The sequence below is a fragment of the Pipistrellus hanaki genome, assembly GCF_964339955.1.
Source record: "Pipistrellus hanaki genome assembly, chromosome: 3".
NCBI lineage: Eukaryota > Metazoa > Chordata > Mammalia > Chiroptera > Vespertilionidae > Pipistrellus > Pipistrellus hanaki.
Window position 1 is genome coordinate 187,558,285 of NC_140505.1, and position 20,741 is coordinate 187,579,025.

The 20,741-nt window shown below is 65.2% G+C and overlaps 2 protein-coding genes across 4 annotated transcripts in view; one reads left to right on the forward strand and one right to left on the reverse strand.

Moving 5' to 3' along the window:
• PARVB (parvin beta) overlaps positions 1-20,741 on the reverse strand; it is a 303,345-nt gene that overhangs the window by 20,608 nt on the left and 261,996 nt on the right.
• On the forward strand, positions 909-20,182 carry BIK (BCL2 interacting killer). Of its 3 annotated transcripts, XM_084876440.1 has the most exons (6): positions 909-1,226; positions 15,891-16,019; positions 17,008-17,080; positions 17,805-17,912; positions 18,449-18,566; positions 19,757-20,182. In XM_084876440.1, the coding sequence occupies exons 2-6, from the start codon at positions 15,898-15,900 to the stop codon at positions 19,921-19,923; spliced, it is 588 nt and encodes a 195-aa protein (XP_084732566.1). In that variant the 5' UTR covers positions 909-1,226; positions 15,891-15,897; the 3' UTR covers positions 19,924-20,182. The 3 variants fall into 3 exon arrangements, with proteins under 3 accessions (XP_084732566.1, XP_084732568.1, XP_084732567.1); XM_084876442.1 differs by lacking the exon at positions 17,008-17,080 and having other exon boundaries at positions 913-1,226; XM_084876441.1 differs by lacking the exons at positions 909-1,226; positions 17,008-17,080 and adding an exon at positions 15,153-15,410.

Consider the following 20,741-nt stretch of genomic DNA (forward strand, 5'->3'; position numbering starts at 1 on the left):
AGCAGGGAGCCCCCCACCCCCACCCCCGCTGCTCCGGGTCCTGAGGCCGCAGGACTGAGGTAAACAGCCTTGTTGTTGTGCTCCCGGGACAATGGTTACTTTGTCATTCCAGCCCCCTCCCCCTCCGACAGACCCCGCGCCCCTCCCCCGGGCCCAGCCCCCTGGATTCCCCCCCCCAGGCCCACCCCCCTGGATCCCCCCCAGGCCCACCCCCCTGGACCCCTTCTCCGGGCCCATCCCCCCACCCCCTGGATTCCCCTCCCCCCCCGCCCATCCCCCGGGACCCACCCCCCAGGAGCCTCTCTCATTGCTCTTCCCTCTCAGGGCCTTGGGGGGCCGTCTCTGTCCCCCATTTCCCCCTGGGTCCAGGGCCCCCGGAGCAGGGCGGGCAGACCCCGCTGTGGGAGGACAGTGGGGTGCAGTGAGCGGTGCAGGGCCCCGGGAGCAGGGCGGGCAGACCCCGCTGGGGGCCGGAAAAGGGGTGCAGTGAGCGGTGCAGGGCCCCGGGAGCAGGGCGGGCAGACCCCGCTGGGGGCCGGAAAAGGGGTGCAGTGAGCGGTGCAGCAGGAAGCGCGGGCGGGAGCACAGGGCGGGTGGCTGCGGCTCCGATCCGGGGCTCTCCCCGGTGGGGAGTGAGGGGATGGAAGGTGGGGAGCATGGAAGGTGGAGGCCCCGCCTTTTGGGTGTGTTTCAGCCGCCGAGCAGCCGCTTCACACTGGTCAGGAAGGTGCATTTGACGGGTATTTTACTGCAATAAAGACTTGGAAAACCAAAACAGAACGGGGTCACTCCCGGGCCCCCCGCCCTGGGCGCGGGTGCCGGAGCGCCGGCTTCTGCTGTTTCTGGTGAGAAGCCGGGGTCCTCGGCCTCGGTGTCCGGGGAGAAACGGGGTGAAAAGGGCCCCGAGCCCCGGGGCCGCTCTGAGGACGGAGGGGCGTCCCCGCGCGGAAGCGGGGTTCGCCCGCGGGCGCTCGGGGTGCGCAGAGCCGGGGACACAGCGGAGCCGAGGCCAAAGCAAAGCCAAGGCGCCGCCGGAGCGGCTCCTCCCGGCCCCGGCCCGGACCCGGGGGCGGCGACAGGGCGGCGGGCGGGGCGGCGGGCGGGGCGGGGCCGGGTTCAGACGGAGCGGAGCGCGGGCGCCGGCTGCACGCACCGCCTCCCGGCCGCGGGCACCGCACCCGGCACCCCACCCCGGGCACCGCCGCCCCGGGCACCGCCGCCGCGAGGTGAGTCCCGCGGTCCCGCCCCGCCCGCCGGAGCCCGCGCCCCGCAGCGGCCCCGGAGCGGCCGGCGGCGGGAGTGTCCGGAGCTCCTGCCCGCAGCTGTCGGGGTGTCACTCGCGGGGCCCCGGCTCCCAAACACCCTCCCCGGCGGGCTCCGGGGTCCCCGCCGCCTGAGCGCCCCCCGGGGGACGGGCACCGCCGTCCGCTCCGCCCCGCGCGGCCCGGGGGCCGGGCCCGTCCCCTCCGCGCGCCGGGCCGGGACCTCAGTGCGCGCCGGCCGGGACGCGGGGCGCAGCCGGCGGGCGGCCCCGGGGAAGGGAACATGGCTTCTGGCCCCGGCCCCCCGGGCCGAGGACCGCCGGCCCCGCGCACCTGCCGGGGGTTCCGCGGGCCGGGCCGGGGAAGTCCGAGCGGAACCGGGCGGGCGCGGCCGCTCACCTGCCGGGCCCGGGGGCGGCGGGCGGACCCGGGGGGGCGGGCGGACCGGGGGGTGGCGGGCGGACCCAGGGGGGGGCGGCGGGCGGCGGGCGGACCCGGGGGGCGGCGGGCGGGCCCGGGGGGGCGGCGGGGCCCGGCGGGCGGACCCGGGGCGGCGGGCGGACCCGGGGCGGCGGGCGGACCCGGGGCGGCGGGCGGACCGGGGGCGGCGGGCGGACCGGGGGCGGCGGGCGGACCGGGGGGCGGCGGGGCCCGGCGGGCGGACCCGGGGGCGGCGGGCGGACCCGGGGGCGGCGGGCGGACCCGGGGGCGGCGGGGCCCGGCGGGCGGACCCGGGGGCGGCGGGCGGACCCGGGGGCGGCGGGCGGACCGGGGGCGGCCTGCTCCCGGGACCCGGAGCCGGTCCGCCTGCCCCGGTGACCGCAGGTCCTGCCGCGGCCCGCGGGGCCTCCGGGGCGGATCGGTCTGTGAGCCGATCGGGTCGCCGATGGTTCTGTGACTGCAGCCGGAGCCCGGGCGGACGTATCGCTGCTGCTGTTAGCGCGCACCTGGCGTCGGGGCCCCGGGTTTCTCCGCCGCTGGGCCCCCGCCCCGCTCCCGGCACAGGCGCTCAGCCCGGTCCTTCCTCATCAGGAGGAGGCGGCCTGTGGCGGCCCCCAGCCCCGCGGCCTCAGGAGGGGCCCGTTACAGATGGAGAAACTGAGGTTCCGCAGGGCGCCGAAATGCTGCCTAAAGCAAAACCCTCTGCTCAGTCACTCTGTGTCATCTTCCATGGGCTATTCCCCGGCGCGGCCTCAGTTTGCCCATTCTGTGAAATGGGTCCATGAGGTTTCCAAACCGGGCGTGGAGAACGCCTGCCCAAGCGTTCACTGCCAGCGGCGCCCAGGAGGTAACGCTTTAGCCTCATTCTGCCTCCCCTGGCGCCCTGAGGAACAGGTTTCAGGAGCCGCGCGTTTCTGTGTGATCGGTACCGTTTCTGTGTGATCGGTACCGCGTTGCACTGCTCCCTCCTGGTCTGCCTGAGGCCGCGGCTGGGCCTGGCTGCTGAGCGTGCTCTTCTATTGTTCCGCCTCTCCTCCACTCCTCCCTCCGCTTCACTCCAGGATTTGGGGGTTTCCCACCATCTTCTGGACATCACAGTCACAGGCATTTAGCTGTGGCTTCTCCAGTCTCACCAACCCACCTTAGGCTGTGCAAGTTCAGTGTTGCTAGTGTGTGTGTGTGTGTGTGTGTGTGTGTGTGTGTGTTTGTTTTGTTTTGTTTTAATTTGTCTTATCTAGGAAGACTGACTTTCTGCCAGTGCCCAGAATGTCTTCCTGGGCAGGGCGTATACATTATATTTACAATGATTCCAGAGAGAAGAAGGGAAAGGGAGGGGGAGAGAGAGAGAGAGAGAAACATAATGATGAGAGAATAATTGATTGGCTGCCTCCGGCACACCATGTACTGGGGATCAAACCCGCAAACCCCGCCCCCTCCCCTGCGTGTGCCCTGACCAGGAACGGAAGCATGACCTCCAGGTGTATAGGTCATCATTCCGCCACTGAGCCACCGCAGCAGGCGGAAGCATTTAATAAACCTTCTGAGTTGGTGGCCAGTTGGTCTTGGTTTCGGTGGGACCTATCTGGGCAGGGATAGTCCTCCGAGCACCCAGGTCCCCAGAGGCCTTCCGTGGGGCGGTGTGAGGCTTAAAACAAGGGGAGCCATACGCCCCCTACGGGTGTCACTCCCATCATGCTTTGCCATCTGGCTCCACTGCCACCTCCTCTGAGAAGCCTTCTCGCACTGCCTTGGTAAAGGTGCCGTCTTCCCTCCCTCCCTCCGCCTCCTCTGTCCTGGGGCCTTATTTCGTGGCCTGTGTGGCTCATCGGTGTGACTTAGCCTGCCTGGGTGCATGAGAGCGGAGCCCCAGCCCCGCCTGGGCCCTGGGTGGAGCCGGCGGGCCAGGTGCGTGCCAGCTGTGGGCAGTGTCAGGGGGGCAGCAGGGGAAAAGCTGGGAGGAGCAGGGAGCAGTGTCGGCGCATTTGCACTTGTGAGCGTCTCTCTGGTAAACGAAGGGGTGTGGGGAGGGGTCCATTCCGTGTCCTGAGCTGGCCCGGAGGCCTGGCGCCCCTGGGAAGTGTCCTGTTTGAGGGCCCCGCTCAGTTTGTGGGTGAGGAGTGGCCTCGGACAGAGTGGAGCCCAGGAGAGACCGGCTGTTTGTCCCTCTGCTCAGACCCATTCCGAGGAAGTCCCGCCGGGCGCCCCCGTTTGCTGGCCGCACCGGGAAGCCTGCCGCCCGCAGGGGACGCGCTCTCGTCCCTTTGTCCCGCCCGGGGGGGGGGGGGGGGGCTGGGCCGGCTCCCTGCGAGAAATGTACGGACACAGGCCCCTGCCTGTCTTTGTTGGCCCCGAGGCTAGAGCGAGGCCGGGGGCGGCCAGGGCGGGCAGGCTGCTCGGCCAGGGCGGGCAGGCTGCTCGAAGGGCAGCTGATTTTCCTAGAGTCAACATCAGGATGTGACAACACAAAACACCGGCGGGGGCACCTCGGGAAACCTGTTTTTCTGGCGGCAGGAGAAGACACCGGGTCACCAGCCTCAGAGGAAGTGCATGTTCTAGGGCGAAGACCAGCCACCCGGGCCGGTCTGGCTCAGTGGCTAGAGCCCCGGCCTGCAGACCAAATTGTCCCGGGTTCGATTTCGATCAAGGGCACGTGCCTTGGCTGCAGGCTCCTCCCTGGCTCGGGCCCAGCTCATCGATGTGTCTGTCTTTCCCTCCGTCTCCCGCTCTCCCTAAAATCAGAGGGAAATGTCCTGAGCTGAGGATCAGCCGCAGCACCAAGATGCAAAGCAGGGGTCCTCAAACTTTTTAAAGTGGGGGCCAGATCACAGTCCCTCAGAGAGCTGGAGGGCCGGACTATATGAACTACTAATCCCTACTGTAACACCTTGGCTGTGCTCACTGCCCAAAAAACCTGGCGGGCAGAATCAGACTCCCCTGGGGGCTGCATGTGGCCCGCGGGCCGTAGTTTGAAGACCCCTGATGCAGAGGAAAGCCCGCCCGCTGTGGGAGCCTCGCTGGGTCGGGAGGTTTGGGCTGAGGTGACTGTGTGGTTGAGAGCTCAGGAGGGGCCCCCCGGAGGCAGAGCGAGCTGCCGACGCCATGGACGGCCCGGTGTGACCTGGGTGCCCAGAGCTCAGGCTCCCGGGACGCTGGCTCCCCGTCGGTGGGCATTGCCGTGTGCCCTGCGGCCGGCTGCCCCCTCACAGCTCCTTCCCCGGTTCTCCGCCTGCAGAAGGTGAGCGTGTGCCCAGTCCGGGGTCCCCAGCCAGGCCTGCCCGGCACCTGAGCCCGGCTCCCACAGCGTGTGAGGGCTGCTGGCTCCCCCGCTGTCCGTGCCCCCCGGGCCCTGCGCTGAGCCGGGCAGACGGACCAGGAAACACGGAATGGGCCGAATGCCCGTAGTGCCCGTCGGGTCTGTTTACCCAAGAGCTGGGCGAGGACGATGAGGAGCCTTTGATTGGTTCTGAGGCCTGCCTGGAGGAGGGGGCAGCTCCCCCGTCCCCCGTCCCCCATCCCCCATGCCAGCCTGCGGGGGCAGAGGAGGCTGGAAAGATGGGGCTGAGGCTGCAGGAGGGCTGGGGTGAGTCTGGGGAGAGGGGTGGGCCGTAGGGGTGTCAGGGTCTGGTGAGTGAGCGAGGCCCTCAGAAGGCACCGCAGGGAGCCCCCAGCACGGGAGGAGGAGACCCCGAGGGCCCTGCAGGGACAGCCCCTCGGCCGCCGTGACTTACCCGCAGACCAGGTGGCACCGCCCGGACACCTGCCCTTCCCATGGCGCTGGGGAGGCACGGGCCCGCTGGCTGGAGTCCCGCCCGGGGTCCTGGCTGACTGGGACCCCTGTGACTCCGAGAACGTGACCCCTGGGTTTTTCTTGCTCTGTCCCCTTTCCCCCCACTTTCTCTCATCTCAATGACGTCTTTATCATAACAGACTGGGTGGCTCATGAGGAACAGGATTTGTTTCCCGCCCTCTGGGCGCTGGGAGGCCAAGGTCAGGGCCCTGGAGGACGGGGCGGGCCCCTTTCGGAAAAGCACGAACCCTATTGGCGGAACCTCCCGAGGGCCCGCCTCCCAGAGCCCCCTGGCCCGTTAGGTTTTCAGCAGAGAAATGGGGGAGGGGAGACATTCAGACCAAGCACAGCAAACCGACTTAGCGTGACCTTCCAGCCCTGGGCCAGGGGTCGGCAAACCGCGGCTCTGTGGCCCCGTGCGTGTCCTAACGCCACTTCTTCCACACAGACTCGCCCAGGCACATTCACTGGCCCCTCAGACTCTGGATGAATTCCTCGGCTGTAAAACAAGCTTTGGGGAGATTCTTTTCTGTCTCTTCCTTCTCGATTATCTATAAAAATACTCCAAACCGTAGCAGAAGTGTAACATTCATAATCCTCTCGACAACAGGTTTTGAAAGTAACTTTTTTCCATTGCACTGTACGTGCGCCCGCACGTGGCATTTTGTGGAAGAGCCATGCTCAAGGGGCCGAAGAGCCACATGTGGCTCAAGAGCCGCGGTTTTCCGACCACTGGTCTAGGCTGTTTGGCTCCGTGGATAGAGCATTGGCTTGCAGACTGAAGGGTCCTGGGTTCGATTCCAGTCAAGGGCACAGTCCCTGGTTGTGGACTCCGTCCTCAGCAGAAGGGAGCTGATTGATGATTCTCTTTCATCTTTGATGTTTCTATCTCTCTCCCTCTTCTTTCCTCTCTGAAATCAATAAAAAAATATTTTTAAAAAGTTACTCTCAAAACCTGTTGTCGAGAGGATTATGAATGTTACACTTCTGCTACGGTTTGGAGTATTTTTATAGATAATCAAGAAGGAAGAGACAGAAAAGAGTCTCCCCAACGCTTGTTTTACCTACAAGGAATTCGTCCAGAGTCTGAGGGGCCAGTGGATGTGCCCGTGTCCCGTGGCCGAGCACCCCGGCCCCCAGCCAGTGTCTCCAGGCCGGGCCCTGGCGCCGCTCCGCCGGCCTGCTGGGCCCCGCCGCCTGGGGCCGAGGCGGCCTCCGGTGGGGAGACCCCCCGGTGACCGTGGGCCGTGTCTCCTCCCATCACCCCACACGCACGGAAGCCGCTCTGTCCCGGGCAGGTGTGAAGGCGGCTCGCACACACCTGTGTCTCACGCTCCTGGGGGTTACCACGCAACCTGAAACCACACAGGACCCATTCGCTTCTCTCCCGCCGAGGGTTTCGGGTCACCTGAGGGCATTTCCCCGTGGGTGTTAGAGGGAGGGAGGGTGAGGGCGACACAGCAACCGGCTGCCTCCTGCATGCACCCGGCAGGGCCAGCGCATGTGCAGCCAAGGTCCCCTTGTCCTTGACCAGAATCGAACCCGGGACCCTTCCGTCCGCAGGCGGGAGCTCTAGCCACTGAGCCACAGGCGATGGCGGTGGAGGGAGTCCTCAGTCCTCCCCCGGCTGAGGGGGTCCTCCTCGCTGTGCCTTTGAGGGAACAATGGCCGGAGAGGCGGTCCCATGTCCGGGCACCCCGACAGAGGCCCACGTGAACGGCTGGGCTTGGGGAGAGGGTGATGTGTCAGTTGCAGAAGTAATTATATACTCACTATATAGAGGCCGGTGCATGAAATTCATGTGTGTGTGGGGGGGGGGAGGCCAGAGTCCCTCGGCCCAGCCAGAACCCTCTCCAATCTGAGACCCCTTGAGGGATCCCCGGTAGAATCAGGCCTAAACTGGCAGTTGGACATCCTTCTCATAATCCAGGACTGCTGGCTCCCAACGGCTCACCTGCCTGCCTTCCTGATTGCCCCTAACCGCTTCTGCCTGCCAGCCTGATCACCCCCTAACCTCTCCCCTGCCAGCCTGATTGATGCCTAACTGCTCCCCTGCCAGCCTGATCGCCCCCAGCTGCCCTCCCTTGCAGGCCTGATCCCTCTCAACTGCCCTCCCCTGCTGGCCATCTTGTGGTGGCCATCTTGTGTCCACATGGGGGCAGCCATCTTGTGTGTCGAAGTGATGGTCAATTTGAATATTATTTTATTAGATAGGATTAGAACACTGAAGCCTTCCCCCATCCCTGGCCAGCCACCCCAGGCATTTTGTGAGCCCCTCCAGAGGCAGCCGCTACGAGACACTTCCTTTCAGGTCTTCTGTGTTTCCATGTGTACATAATGCATGTGACCGGCCTGGCCGGTGTGGCGCAGTGGTCGGCTATGAACCAGGAGGGCAGGGTTCAGTGCCAGGGGGTGTATAGGAGGCAGCCATGATTTTCTCTCACTGATCTTTCTATCTCCCTATAAATAAGTTTAAAAATATCTTTAAAACTGTATGTAACCAGGGACATGTACACATTTGCATAAATGGAGCCACAGCTGGCTCTTCACTGTGTCACTCGCCACGCCTTCTTTCCGTCTCCTACGGAGACCCCCCCAGACCCGCCGCCTCCTGTCTTCCCGGGGCCACTGCCGCCGCGCGGGGACTCGGGGAGGAAGGGGGTGCTGCCGGCTCAGGTCCCTGAGCTTCGGTCGCCCGGTCCCCAGGGCAGCCCGGGGCCTGGCCGTGAGTCCGGCTGCAACAGCTCCTGCCAATTTTTAAAAAATATATATATATTATTAATTTTTTACAGAGAGGAAGGGAGAGAGAGAGTTAGAAACACCAATCAGCTGCCTCCTGCACCCCCCCCACCTGGGATGTGCCCGCAACCCAGGTACATGCCCTTGACCGGAATCGAACCTGGGACCTTCCAGTCCGCAGACCGACGCTCTATCCACTGAGCCACACCGGTTTTAGCTCCAAAGCTTTCTTTTTGCTTGAAATGCCTTTCTCCTTCCTTACCTCTCCTCCTTTTCCCCATGGTTTCTCCATCCCTCGGAAGAGAACCGAGAACCGCCCACCGAGACAGGCTGTTTGAACATCTGCAGGCTCAGGGTGGCGGCTGGAGCCTGGACTTCCCCTCCAGGTGGGGGGGAGTGGGAGGAGGGCGGGAGTGGAGGAGGGCGGGAGGCGGGGTGGGTACTTGGTAACTGAAATAGACCTTTAAGACAAACAGCTCTTCCTCCAGAGGCCCAGGCAGGGCACATACCAGCATCCACAATGAGTGCATTAGGGGAGTGGAACCAACAAAATTAAATAAAAATGATAAGACAAACAGCTCCCTTTCAGATCAAGTCAAGCAATTGATTTGAAACAGTTTATTTTATTTTATTTTTTTTACTGTTCATCAGATTTTTTATTCCCTTGGTTTTTATTTTAAAAAAATTTTTTAATTGACTTCAGAGAGGAAAGAGAAATAAAAACACCAATGATGAGAGGGAATCATTGATCGGCTGCCTTTGCACGCCCCCCACTGGGAATCGAGCCCACAACCCGGGCCTGTGCCCCGACTGGAATCGAACCCGGGACCCTTCAGTCCGCAGGCCAACACTCTATCCACTGAGCCAAACTGGCTAGGGCTTGAAACAGTTATTTTTACTTTAGTTTTTAAAAAAAGTAATTTCAGAGAGGGAGAGAGAGAAACATCAATGAGGAGAATCATTAATCGGATGCCCAGCCCTGGCATGTGCCCTGACCGGGAATCACGATGTTGAAGCCCTGAGCCACGCCGGGCGGGTGTCGCTTTAGTTTTGAGTCAGTGGTGGCCGCAGCCGGTGGAAGTGAAGGCCCCAGAGCACAGAAGCATCTTCTCTGATGAAGATGTCAAATGCAAATGGCGGTCACGCTGGGAAGCATGGGCGCAGGGCAGCCAGCTGTGGAGGGGCGGCCACGGGCGGGCAGGGCAGCGGGCAGAGAGGTGCTGGAGGGCGGCCGCGAGCTCCTGGCACTCGGATTCTGGCTCAGGGCCACTGGTCCGTGATAAAAACCAGGTCTCCCCTCCCCTTCCCAGAGACACGCCTCCGGGCTGATCTGTGCAGAGAGCAGTGTCTGTTCACTCCGCCTTCACTCAGGCAGCAGCGCAGTTGGACGCACTGCCCCGCCCGCTGTGCCCGTAGCCGCTCGGCACCCGGAACCTCCAGCCCCGCAGTGTCCCTCCCGGGGCTGCCGGGAGGGTGGGTCTCTGTCGGACGCATCTCTGAGAGTCAGAGGTCACGTACGTGTGTGCTGCCTGAGGGACCCCGCCGCCACCGCCTTGCCCCTCGTGACTGTCCCGTCCCACCTGTGGGCTCCTTAGCGGCTGCGTTTGGCGCCTGCCGGGCACCCTGAGGGCCGCAGTGGAGGCTTTTCCTCCTGGGCAGACGGGGTGTGTGTGTGTGTGTGTGTGAGAAAGCGTGTGAGTGTGTGTGTGTGTGTGTGAGTGTGTGTGTGTGTGTGTGAGAGAGAGTGTGTGAGTGTGTGTGTGTGTGTGAGTGTGTGTGTGTGTGAGTGTGTGTGTGTGTGTGTGTGTGTGTGTGTGTGTGAGAGAGAGAGGTGTGGGGGGTGCTGTTTGCCGGCAGAGGGCCCTGTCCCGGCGGCTCAGGTTAGTCCTGGTCACACCACACGGGCAGAGCTGGGACGGAACCCAGGCCCTCCTGCTGAGGTCAAGGCTGTTCTGCTTGAGTGTGTGCCCGGTGCTGTGGGCGCTGGGTGCTCCACCCACCGGGGCATCACCGCTCACGGGTGGGGCAGGGCTGGTGGCTGGGACAGGAGAGGTGGAAGCCCTCCCGGGAAGACAGGACCAGGGTCCCCAGTCAGGCCCCCGCAGCCTCCGGCCTGGCCGGGACCGGTGACCAGGTGGCATTGCCGCCGGGACCTGCTCCTGGGTTGCTGGCACGTGGCAAGGCTGGGCTTAGGAGGCAGCGGGTCCACACGCCGAGGAGGGGCAGCTGTGAGTGTCTGTGTGCGTGTGCACATGTGTGTGTGCGCGTGTCCATGTTCGTGTGCGTGTGTGTGTGTGTGTGTGGGCACAGCCTGTGAACCTGCCGCCTGTTGGAAGGAGCATCTTCCTCCCTCCACTGACCTCCCTGTGACCCCTGGCCCCTCCCGCCCTCTGACCTTGGCCTGCCAATTTTGAAATGGAACGAGTCAGCCTCCTGCCTGGGTCTGTGGGTCCCCCACCAGGAGGTGGCACCCCTCTCCCACTTCTGCCACCCCTGCCTCTCCGTCTCTGGCAGAACACCTACTGTGTGCTGCACTGAACTCGCTCTCCTGCAGCCCTGGGCGGGAGCCGGCATGTGCCCATTTCCCAGGCTTGTACACCGAGGCCAGGCCGGAGCTGGCGGCCCAGGGCAGGCTGTTTGCCCAGAGCAGGCCCGCTGTGCGCTCCGCCTGCAGGTGCCCCAGGCCGCGGGCGGCTGTCCTCTGCGCAGGCGCTGATTTGCATCCTGACCTCAGGGCCAGACAGGGCTCCTGGCTGCTTTCCACTGAGTCCGTGGGAGGGTAGGTGCGGGCTGTCCAGGTGGGTGGGGGCGCGGCCTCCTTTCACCAGAGAAGGGCTTTAACCACACATTTGCAAACCTGTTGGAAAATAGATGCCGACAGCCAGGCCGGCTCTGGGCTCTGCAGCTGCCCGGCCTCCGCACAGCCTTTGCTCAGTCCTGCGACACACATTGCTCGCTCACACGAGCACGGACCCGCCCCGTCCCCACAGCAGCCGAGGGGCAGCACTGCTGGTGGCAGCGAGGCGGGAGGGACCCGCAGTGCCAGGGTGGCTGGCCAGAGACAGAGGGAGCAGAGGCTGTGGGAGCCCCGTGGTGGCCACACACACACACACACACACACACACACCCGGCTCTGGGATCTGGGAAGGGGACGCTGGAGCCGAGCTCTTTAGGGGCAAAGAGGCGTGACACATCGGGAATAGTTACAGCGTCTTTAGTGTGGCAGGGACAGGGCCTGGGGTGAGGGTGGCAGGTGGAGCTGGCGAGGCGACCTGGGTGAGGAGAGGGCCTGGTTGCGGGGTGGCACGGCTCCCCTGGGGACGAGGAGCTGAGTGGACCTGTGACAGGGTCAGTTCGCAGACTGCTGTCTAGGAATCAGGTCGGAGAGAGCCTGGAGGCAGGCAAGGCAGGGCAGCGGGCCGGGCGGAGGGCCCAGACCAGCACGGCCTGTGCCAGGTGCTGGGGCCGCCGGGAGGGCCGGGGCTGAGGCTGTGCGGGACCTGCCCCAGGTCCCAGCCACACTCTCCTCCCGCCCGGAGCTGGAGCCCAGGCTGCCCGGCCGGCTGGGGAGATTAATGGGTCCACACCCAGGGCCGGGGTCAGGCTGGACAGTGGTGGACGCTCGGACACCCGCCAGGATTGTAACGGTGCTGCTGGCCCTGCCCGGAACAGGAGCCGGTTTGGGGGGCACTTTGCCCGGATCAGGAGCCGGTTTGGGGGGGCACTTTGCCCGGATCAGGAGCCGGTTTGGGGGGCACTTTGCCCGGATCAGGAGCCGGTTTGGGGGGCACTTTGCCCGGAACAGGAGCCGGTTTGGGGGGCACTTTGCCCGGATCAGGAGCCGGTTTGGGGGGCACTTTGCCTGGAACAGGAGCCGGTTTGGGGGGGCACTTTGCCCGGAACAGGAGCCGGTTTGGGGGGCACTTTGCCCGGATCAGGAGCCGGTTTGGGGGGGCACTTTGCCCGGATCAGGAGCCGGTTGGGGGGGCACTTTGCCTGGAACAGGAGCCGGTTTGGGGGGCACTTTGCCCGGAACAGGAGCCGGTTTGGGGGGGCACTTTGCCTGGAACAGGAGCCGGTTTGGGGGGCACTTTGCCCGGATCAGGAGCCGGTTTGGGGGGCACTTTGCCCGGAACAGGAGCCGGTTTGGGGGGCACTTTGCCCGGATCAGGAGCCGGTTTGGGGGGCACTTTGCCCGGAACAGGAGCCGGTTTGGGGGAGCGTGCTCCCCGTTTTACAGAGGGACACGGTGCCTGCACCGCTCACACTGCGGGGGACAGGCTGGTGAGGATGTTACCCAGGACCCCGTCTGGAGTGGCCGCAGTGGGACTCAGGGAGGAAGGCGGGCCCACAGGAAGGTGTGGACTCAGGCCCGGCCCCGAAGCTCAGTCCACCGGGCGGCCCCACCCCACGGCTCACCCAGGCTGGCGCTGCTCAGACCTGCAGGCCTCAGCCCGGCCTGGCCCAGCTGCCCGCGGTCACGGTCCCCGGTCAGGCCCCTGCCCCGTAGGACTGGTGCTGCCCCGTTTGCTGCCAGAGGCTGCCGGGATTGTCAGGGCGGGGTGAGGGGGTGACGGGGTGACGGGGTGACGGGGTGAGGGGAGGCGAGGGATGTGGGGACAGTGGGTCAGGGTGAGGCTCTGAGACCCTGGGCCGGTGAAGTCCCCTCGAGGGCCCAGCATGGGGGGGTTGAGGGGGCACCCAGCAGCCTCAGACTGCAGCAGAGGGAGGTGGGGGGCGGTGGAGGGAGGGGACCCGGAGGCCGATGCAAATGAGGGCTGGGGCTGCTTTCCCAGGGAAATGGCCATTTCCATAGACAGCAGCCCCGGGCCTGGGCAGGCCGCGCTCCGGTCACAATTCCAATTCCTCAACCACGGCTTACACCGCTCCAGTGCTTACACCGCTCCAGTGCTTACACCGCTCCAGTGCTTACACCGCTCCAGTGCTTACACCGCTCCAGTGCTTACACCGCTCCAGTGCTTACACCGCACCCTCCCCTGGAGCTGCCTCCTTCGTCTGGGTCTGTCCTGTCCTTAACAAAGTGTTAAAGTGTTCAGATCGCTGACAGCATGGAGGGTCTTAGGAAGGTCACCATGCCCTTCCCTGGACACACGTGCAGGCCGAGGGTCTGGGGAGCCCCCGTGTCTTGGCCCCAAAGCCTTTCACACTCGCTGCAGGCCCCTCCCCCTTGGGCGCGGGTGCTGGGCCTGAGCTGCCAGCTCCCTGGGGCGGGGCTGTGCTGACAGGTGCGCTGGCATATGCCAGGCCGCGGGCCGCCGGGCCATTGTGGCCGTGTTTACCTGACTCCCCGCCCGCCCCGCCCGCTCCCTCACTGCCTCTCCGTGGGCTCCATCTGGAAGGGACAGAAACGCAAACACCGCCCCTCTGAGAGACGCTGCTAGCAGTTCTTCTCGAAAACAAGGGGTCCTGTGCGCCCCGCCCTCCTCAGAGGCTGCCCCCCACGCCTGTCTGTGGCTCGGCCCTCGCTGGGCCTGCCTTCGGGCCCGTTGGGAGACTCACCTGTCTGCACGCTCCCTCCGGGCTCCGGGGCCCTCCCCGCCTGCCTTCTGCCCTCACCCTTTCACACGGAGCAGGTGGGGTGCACTCTGTCCAGCCTCGGTGCTGGAGGGGGTGCTGAGCACGTAGTGCTGCAGACAGCACTGGGGGGGGGGGTGGATGTGCGGAGTTAGACCTGTTTTACAGCCTGGGACGCTATTGTGAGAAGAGAATAGGAAAAAGCAAAGGAAAGGCCCTGAAGGTTAGCCTGATGGTTAGCGCCCTCCCTCAGTGCTCCAGGCTCTGCTCGAGCCACTGGCAGGCGGCTGAGTGGCAGAGAGGGGACTTGGACTTGGACTCTTTGGTTCCATCCATCCTCCTCCTCTGGACCCACGGCCGCCGGTACAGCGTGGGGTACAGGATGGTCAGCCAGGTCACCCAGCGGTCACGGGATGACGTGAAGGTACCGGGGTGGGGCTCACAGCTGCAACCGGTGGGCCTTGGGCTGCGGGAATGGGAAGGTCAGTGGAGGGCGATTTGAACAGACCAGGTTTTTACCTTCCTGCACACAGGCGGCCAGTTCGTGTGTTTTCTGTTCCAGTGGTGCCACCGGGGAGCCGGCTCTCCCCCGGCTGTGCCGGCTCTCCCCCGGGCTGTGCCGGCTCTCCCCCCGGCTGTGCCGGCTCTCCCCGGGCTGTGCCGGCTCTCCCCCGGGCTGTGCCGGCTCTCCCCCCGGGCTGTGCCGGCTCTCCCCCCGGCTGTGCCGGCTCTCCCCCGGCTGTGCCGGCTCTCCCCGGGCTGTGCCGGCTCTCCCCCCGGCTGTGCCGGCTCTCCCCCCGGCTGTGCCGGCTCTCCCCCGGCTGTGCCGGCTCTCCCCGGGCTGTGCCCAGCCCGGCAGTCACTGCTCAGCACCTCCGTGCCCTGAGAGGCTGCTCAGCTCCAGCCTCTCCACACTGCAGGCCGCAGGGAGGGAGAGAGCTGCCCAGTCTGCTCCCTCTCAGCCCCACGTCGGCCTTCTCAGGCGGCTGTGGCCAGGACTGGGTTACATGCCCTTCCCAGCTGCAAGGCATGCTGGGAAAGGGAGAGCAGGAGTGTGGTGATGGGCTCAGATGCACAAGGATTTGGGGCCGCCCTGAAGAAGCTTAGTTGTTGGGGGGGTGGTATTTACTTTTTAAAAAAATATATTTTATTGATTTTTTACAGAGAGGAAGGGAGAGAGATAGAGAGCTAGAAACGTCGATGAGAGAGAAACATCGACCAGCAGCCTCTTGCACACCCCCCACCGGGGATGTGCCCACAACCAATGTACATGCCCTTGACCGGAATCGAACCTGGGACCTTTCAGTCCGCAGACCAACGAACGCTCTACCACTGAGCCAAACCGGTTTCGGCCTTTTTTTTTTTTTTTTTTTTTTTAATATATTTTATTGATTTTTTACAGAGGAAGGGAGAGGGATAGTTAGAAACATGGACCAGCTGCCTCCAGCACCTCCCACAGGGGATGTGCCCACAACCAAGGCACATGCCCTTGACCCTAATTGAACTCGGGACCCTTCAGTCTGCAGGCCGATGTTCTATCCACTGAGCCACACCGGTTTCGGCTGAGGGGGGTTAATAAGAGCCGTGCTGAGCCGTGGAGGAAGGAGGCTGTAGCACTGTGAGGAGGGATCCATGGTTGAAGTTGTGTGAGTGTGACTGTGCTCAGAAACAAAGCCTGGGGCAGCGGCCGGTCCCGTGGAACCGGGACTGCCCGGACCGCCCCTCCCTCCGCTCCGCTCCGGGAGCCGCCCTGCCCCGGGGCGGTGCTCCGCAGAGCCGGCCTCCGTCACCACTGCCACCAACACCGGGGCTTGTGGTCTGCCAGCCGCTCCTGGGCCAGCAGTGGAGCCGTCCTTATGTTTTTGCGCGGATTCCTTATTTTCACAAAGAGAAGAGACGAGAGCCCTCAGGAGTCATTCCCAGGCCCCTGACGTAGGAGTGTGTGATGGAGAACAGAGAGGGGCGGTGACTTGCCTGGAGGCGCACAGCCGGCCCGCGTGGGGGATTCGTGCTGGGGGCCGGGCGGGAGGAGGCCGATGGCGGCTTTGGCAGAGGAGCGGGGGCGGGGGTGGAGGCCAGGTGGCATCGTCTGGGCGTCGCTCACCTGTGCCCGTCTGTCTCCCCAGAGAAGACATGTCTCAGGCCGCACACCTCTCCCGGGGCCTCCTCCTGTGCAGCTTCCTCCAGGAGCACGGCCTGCAGGCGGCGGACCCCGGCGTGACCAGCCTCCTCCAGGACCAGCCTGAGCCCCTCGGGTAGGACCCGGGCTGTCCGTGGGCCCGGGCCGCTGGGGCGCGGTTAGAGGGCAGCCTCCGGGTCCGGGCAGGGCTCCGAGTGGAAATCCCCGGGTGTGGCCGCGGAGGCAGTGCCGGGCAGGGAAGCTGTGTCTGATGTCACTTCACGGAGGGCACCTGAAGCAGCCAGGGACCTTCGGCGCCAGCCATGCAGCGGCTCAAGCTGTGGCCTTAGCACGGAGCGCCTCCCGGCCCCATGACCACCACCCCTTCCTCAGGCCTCCTAAGAGCCCGGCCAGGTGTGGCTCCGTGGTTGACCTTGAACCAGGAGGTCACCATTCGATTCTTGGTCAGGGCACATGCCTGGGTCCAGGCTTGATCCCCAGTGTGGGGAGTGCAGTAGACAGCCGATCAATGATTCTCTCTCATCATGGATGTTTCTCTCTCTGAAATTAAATATATATATATATATATATATATATATATATATATATATATATTAATGAAGCACAGGTAACCTGTGCTACATCTTTTTTTTTTTTTTAAATATATTTTATTGATTTTCCACAGAGAGGAATGGAGAGGGATAGAGAGCTAGAAACGTCGATGAGAGAGAAACATCGACCAGCTGCCTCCTGCACCCCCCCACCCGGGATGTGCCCGCAACCCAGGTACATGCCCTTGACCGGAATCTAACCTGGGACCTTTCAGTCTGCAAACCAACGCTCTATCCACTGAACCAAACCGGTTTCGGCTATATGTATATATTTTATAAAAGCCGCTTAAGAGATGGATTGAGGTCGCTGAGGCCGCTCAGACTGCTGCAGCTCCCGGCCCTGGCCGGGGTGGGGGAGGGGAGGGGAGTGGCAGGGTCCCGGGTGCTGGCCGCTGCTCTAGGCCTCAGGACTCTTAGTCATTAGATCTTGGGGTTGGGGTTGGGGCTGGCTGGGCTGCGAGGGCGGGAGGGACCCACAATGCCCCTTTTCCCTCCGCCCTGCCCCGTCTGTAGATGGCAGCAGGGGACGTCCAGCTGGCACAGTGTTTTCCCGAGGCCCCACAGGGTATGGGGTGTCGGCATGCAGGTGGGACCTCAGCCCACTCCCTGGTGCCAGCCAGCCCTCCCCCCTCCCCGCCCCCCTTTGCTCCCGGAGCAGAGAGCATGGCCCGAGACTGGGCAGGTGGCCAGAGGCTGGGCGGGGGCCAGAGGCTGGGCGGGGGCCTGAGGCTGGGCGGGGGCCTGAGGCTGGGCGGGGGCCTGTGTGCGGGAGGCTCTGGTGTGGGAATCCCCAGCAGCGGCCTGTCACTGGGATGGAACGTGCGGGCAAACCCCAGAGCAGGCTGTGAGCGCCCAGGCACACGGGGCGGGAGCACTCAGGCTGGGAAACGGGGGGTGCAGGCGCCCTTCCGTGAAGGAGTCCATTCCGTGAAGTGGCCCCCGTGGGCTGGCCAGCCCTCCTTTCTCAGGGTGATGTCAGAGGGGGTTTCAGGATTGGGGACCACTCCCCATGAGGAAGAGGGTAAGTTGAGGCCCCGTGGGAAGCCAGCCTGTGATCCGGGGAGATCAGTCCCCCCTGCCCAGCGCCAATGCCCACAATGCCCCAGGCCTCCTGCCCCGGCTGAGGGCTCAGACCAGACCGGAAGCCCTGCCTCACCTCTGGAGTCCCGGTGGACAGACCTCGGCGGCCGTCTGCCGGGAGGTGCCCTGCCCCGCGCCCCGCTCTGCGCCCGGGAACCTGTGGCCCCGGGGCTGGCTGGGTCTCGGGAAAGTCGCTGACACAGCCCACCCCGCTCTCTTGCACCCCTCAGAGCCCTCCCTCACGAGGTGGCCATGCGGCTGGCCCTCATCGGGGACGAGCTGGAAGTGAGATGGACGCTGCCCCGCCTTGCCCACCTGCCCTGGATGGCCATGTACAGGTACCAACCCCCCCGCTCTGTCCTCCCGCCTCGGCCGCCAGCGGGGCCTCAGGGCCAGGATGTGCGGGGTGGGTTCCCACGGTGGTGCCTGACGCTTATGATGCCACCTCCCTGAGGGGTCTCAGACCTCATGGGATGCTCCGCGTGGGGACAGAGACCAGGCCCCAAGGGGTGGGGTCCCTTGGCCTCAGGGAGGCAGCTGTCTTTTGGGGAGCCCAGGCCTGTATCCAAACAGCTTCTCTGGAGGAGGACCTGCTCCCACGGGACCCACCTGTGTGGGCTGAGGACAGAGGGTTTTCCATGTGGCCAGTGCGCTGGCAGGCGCGGGGGGAGGGGGACAGACAGACAGGAAGTCAGGTGAACTGAGGACAGAAACAGCCTGGAGCAGGGAGAGGCCCTCATTGGGAGCCCCCCAGGGAGGAGGTGAGGGTGAGGGTGGCGTGGGGGTGGGGGGAGGGGACGGTCTCCCTACAGCTGTCACCCCGTCGGCCCTGTCCGCGCAGTGATGGCCTCTCCCCACCCCACCCGTCTTACAGCTTCGCTCACACCTACAACCAGACCGGCCTGAGGGTTGTCCTCACAAGCGCTATGGGTGGCCTCGCTTACCTCAGGGGGAACAGAAGGTTCTGGAGCTTCCTGATCCTCAGGGACTGGGTGAGCCTGGGCAGTGGGCTGCTCTGTAACGCCTTCCCTCTCGTTGCCCCATCCCGCCACTCCCCGCGGCCTGCCCCACCTGCCCCACGCGCCTGCCCGGACCCGGAGCCTCCGGGTTGGGCCTGGGGCTGGTGACCGCACGGACCCTGGGGCGCTCTCCTGCTTCACCCCCGTGTCCTCACCTCCCTCTGTTCTCACTCACCTCTCAGGGCAGGGCTCTTTCCTCCCCCACCCCGTCTGCTCCTCCCGCCAGCACAGGGGACTGTCCCCTGCCCCACAGCCTGCCCTCAGGGGCACGTGCCTCTCCTGCCCCCTGCCCTCCTCTCCCTGGATCGGGTCCCAGAGCCCGTCCCTGCCCCCGGCGGTCACTCTCCCCGCTCACACCCAGGGCTGACCGCCAGCCCCCGGTGGTCACACTCCCTGCTCACACCCAGGGCTGACCCCCGGCGGTCACACTCCCCGCTCACACCCAGGGCTGACCGCCAGCCCCCGGCGGTCACTCTCCCCGCTCACACCCAGGGCTGACCGCCAGCCCCCGGCGGTCACTCTCCCCGCTCACACCCAGGGCTGACCGCCAGCCCCCGGCGGGCACACTCCCTGCTCACACCCACGGCTGACCCCCGGCGGGCACACTCCCCGCTCACACCCAGGGCTGACCCCCGGCGGGCACACTCCCCGCTCACACCCACGGCTGACCGCCAGCCCCCGGCGGTCACTCTCCCCGCTCACACCCAGGGCTGACCGCCAGCCCCCGGCGGTCACTCTCCCTGCTCACACCCAGGGCTGACCGCCAGCCCCCGGCGGGCACACTCCCCGCTCACACCCAGGGCTGACCGCCAGCCCCCGGCGGGCACACTCCCTGCTCACACCCAGGGCTGACCGCCAGCCCCCGGCGTCACACTCCCCGCTCACACCCAGGGCTGACCCCCAGCCCCCGGCGGTCACACTCCCCGCTCACACCCAGGGCTGACCGCCAGCCCCCGGCGTCACACTCCCCGCTCACATCCAGGGCTGACCATCAGCCCCCTGCGGGCACACTCCCCGCTCACACCCAGGGCTGACCGCCAGCCCCCGGCGGGCACACTCCCCGCTCACACCCAGGGCCAGCCCCCGGCGGTCACTCTCCCCGCTCACACCCAGGGCTGACCCCCAGCCCCCCGTGTGGTCCTCACTCCCGCTTCCTCTCACAGGTGTCCCCCCGCCCAGGCCACGGCCGGGGGCGCCCGCTGTCCGGGCTGCTGCTGCTGGTGCTGCTGCTGGACTGGGGCCTGCGCCTCCTGCAGTGACCGGTGACGCGCTGCTGGCCAGTGCGGGCGGGCTGGCCCCGCCCCCGCCCCCCTGGAGGTGGCCTTGTTAACTGTTTTCTTACGATCCCTTTTTTATATTTAAATGCTGAGTGCTGGACACTCCTGAGGTTTCACTGTTTGGGTTTGTTTTTGTAAGAGATGAATTACAGCTCCGGGCTCTGCGTGGCTCACTGCCCTCCGGGGCCGCAGCGGGCGCTGGGGAGTGCTGGTCACACCCGGGTCTGCGGCTCCCGCAGCACAGAGCCTGCGGAAGGAGATCCTGAGGAGCTCAATAAAATGTGGTTTCCGTTCGTCTCTGTCCTCTCTGGGTGTGCAGTGTGGAGGGAGATGAGGTGCGGGAGGTGGAGGGGGGATGCCCCAGCCACCTGCCTGCGTCACAGCCTCGGGCAGCACAGCCTCGGGCCCCCCCACACTCCAGAGTGCTGCCTGGGCCCCCAGCACTGGCTCACTCTGCCCTTCATGTCTTGGTGCCTGACATGGACCATCAGGGATCCTGCCCGCCCTCCCGCTGTGCTCCTCCAGCCCTGCCTGCGGGCGCACCGAAGGGGGAGGGTGACAGGACACCAGATTCCCCCAGGGCAGAAGGGCGCCCCCTCCTAGTTAAAACCAGCTTTGGTCCGAGTCCGTGGTGATGTAAGAAGCAGGCCCAGCGGCCGTTCCTCTCAGGCAGGCCCGGGGTCCCTAAGACTCTCTAGTGCCCCCAAGCCCCGCAGCAGCTCCATCAGGCTGGGCGCGTCCCGGGTGGACACGACCCCCACCCCGGGGCCTGAGGCGGAGGCTGTGGGGCCAGGAGGGGTCCCCTCATCTTCCATTTGGGGGCCTTTGAACACGGCCCCTGGTCTGGTCAGGATTTCTGGAGATGAGGCGA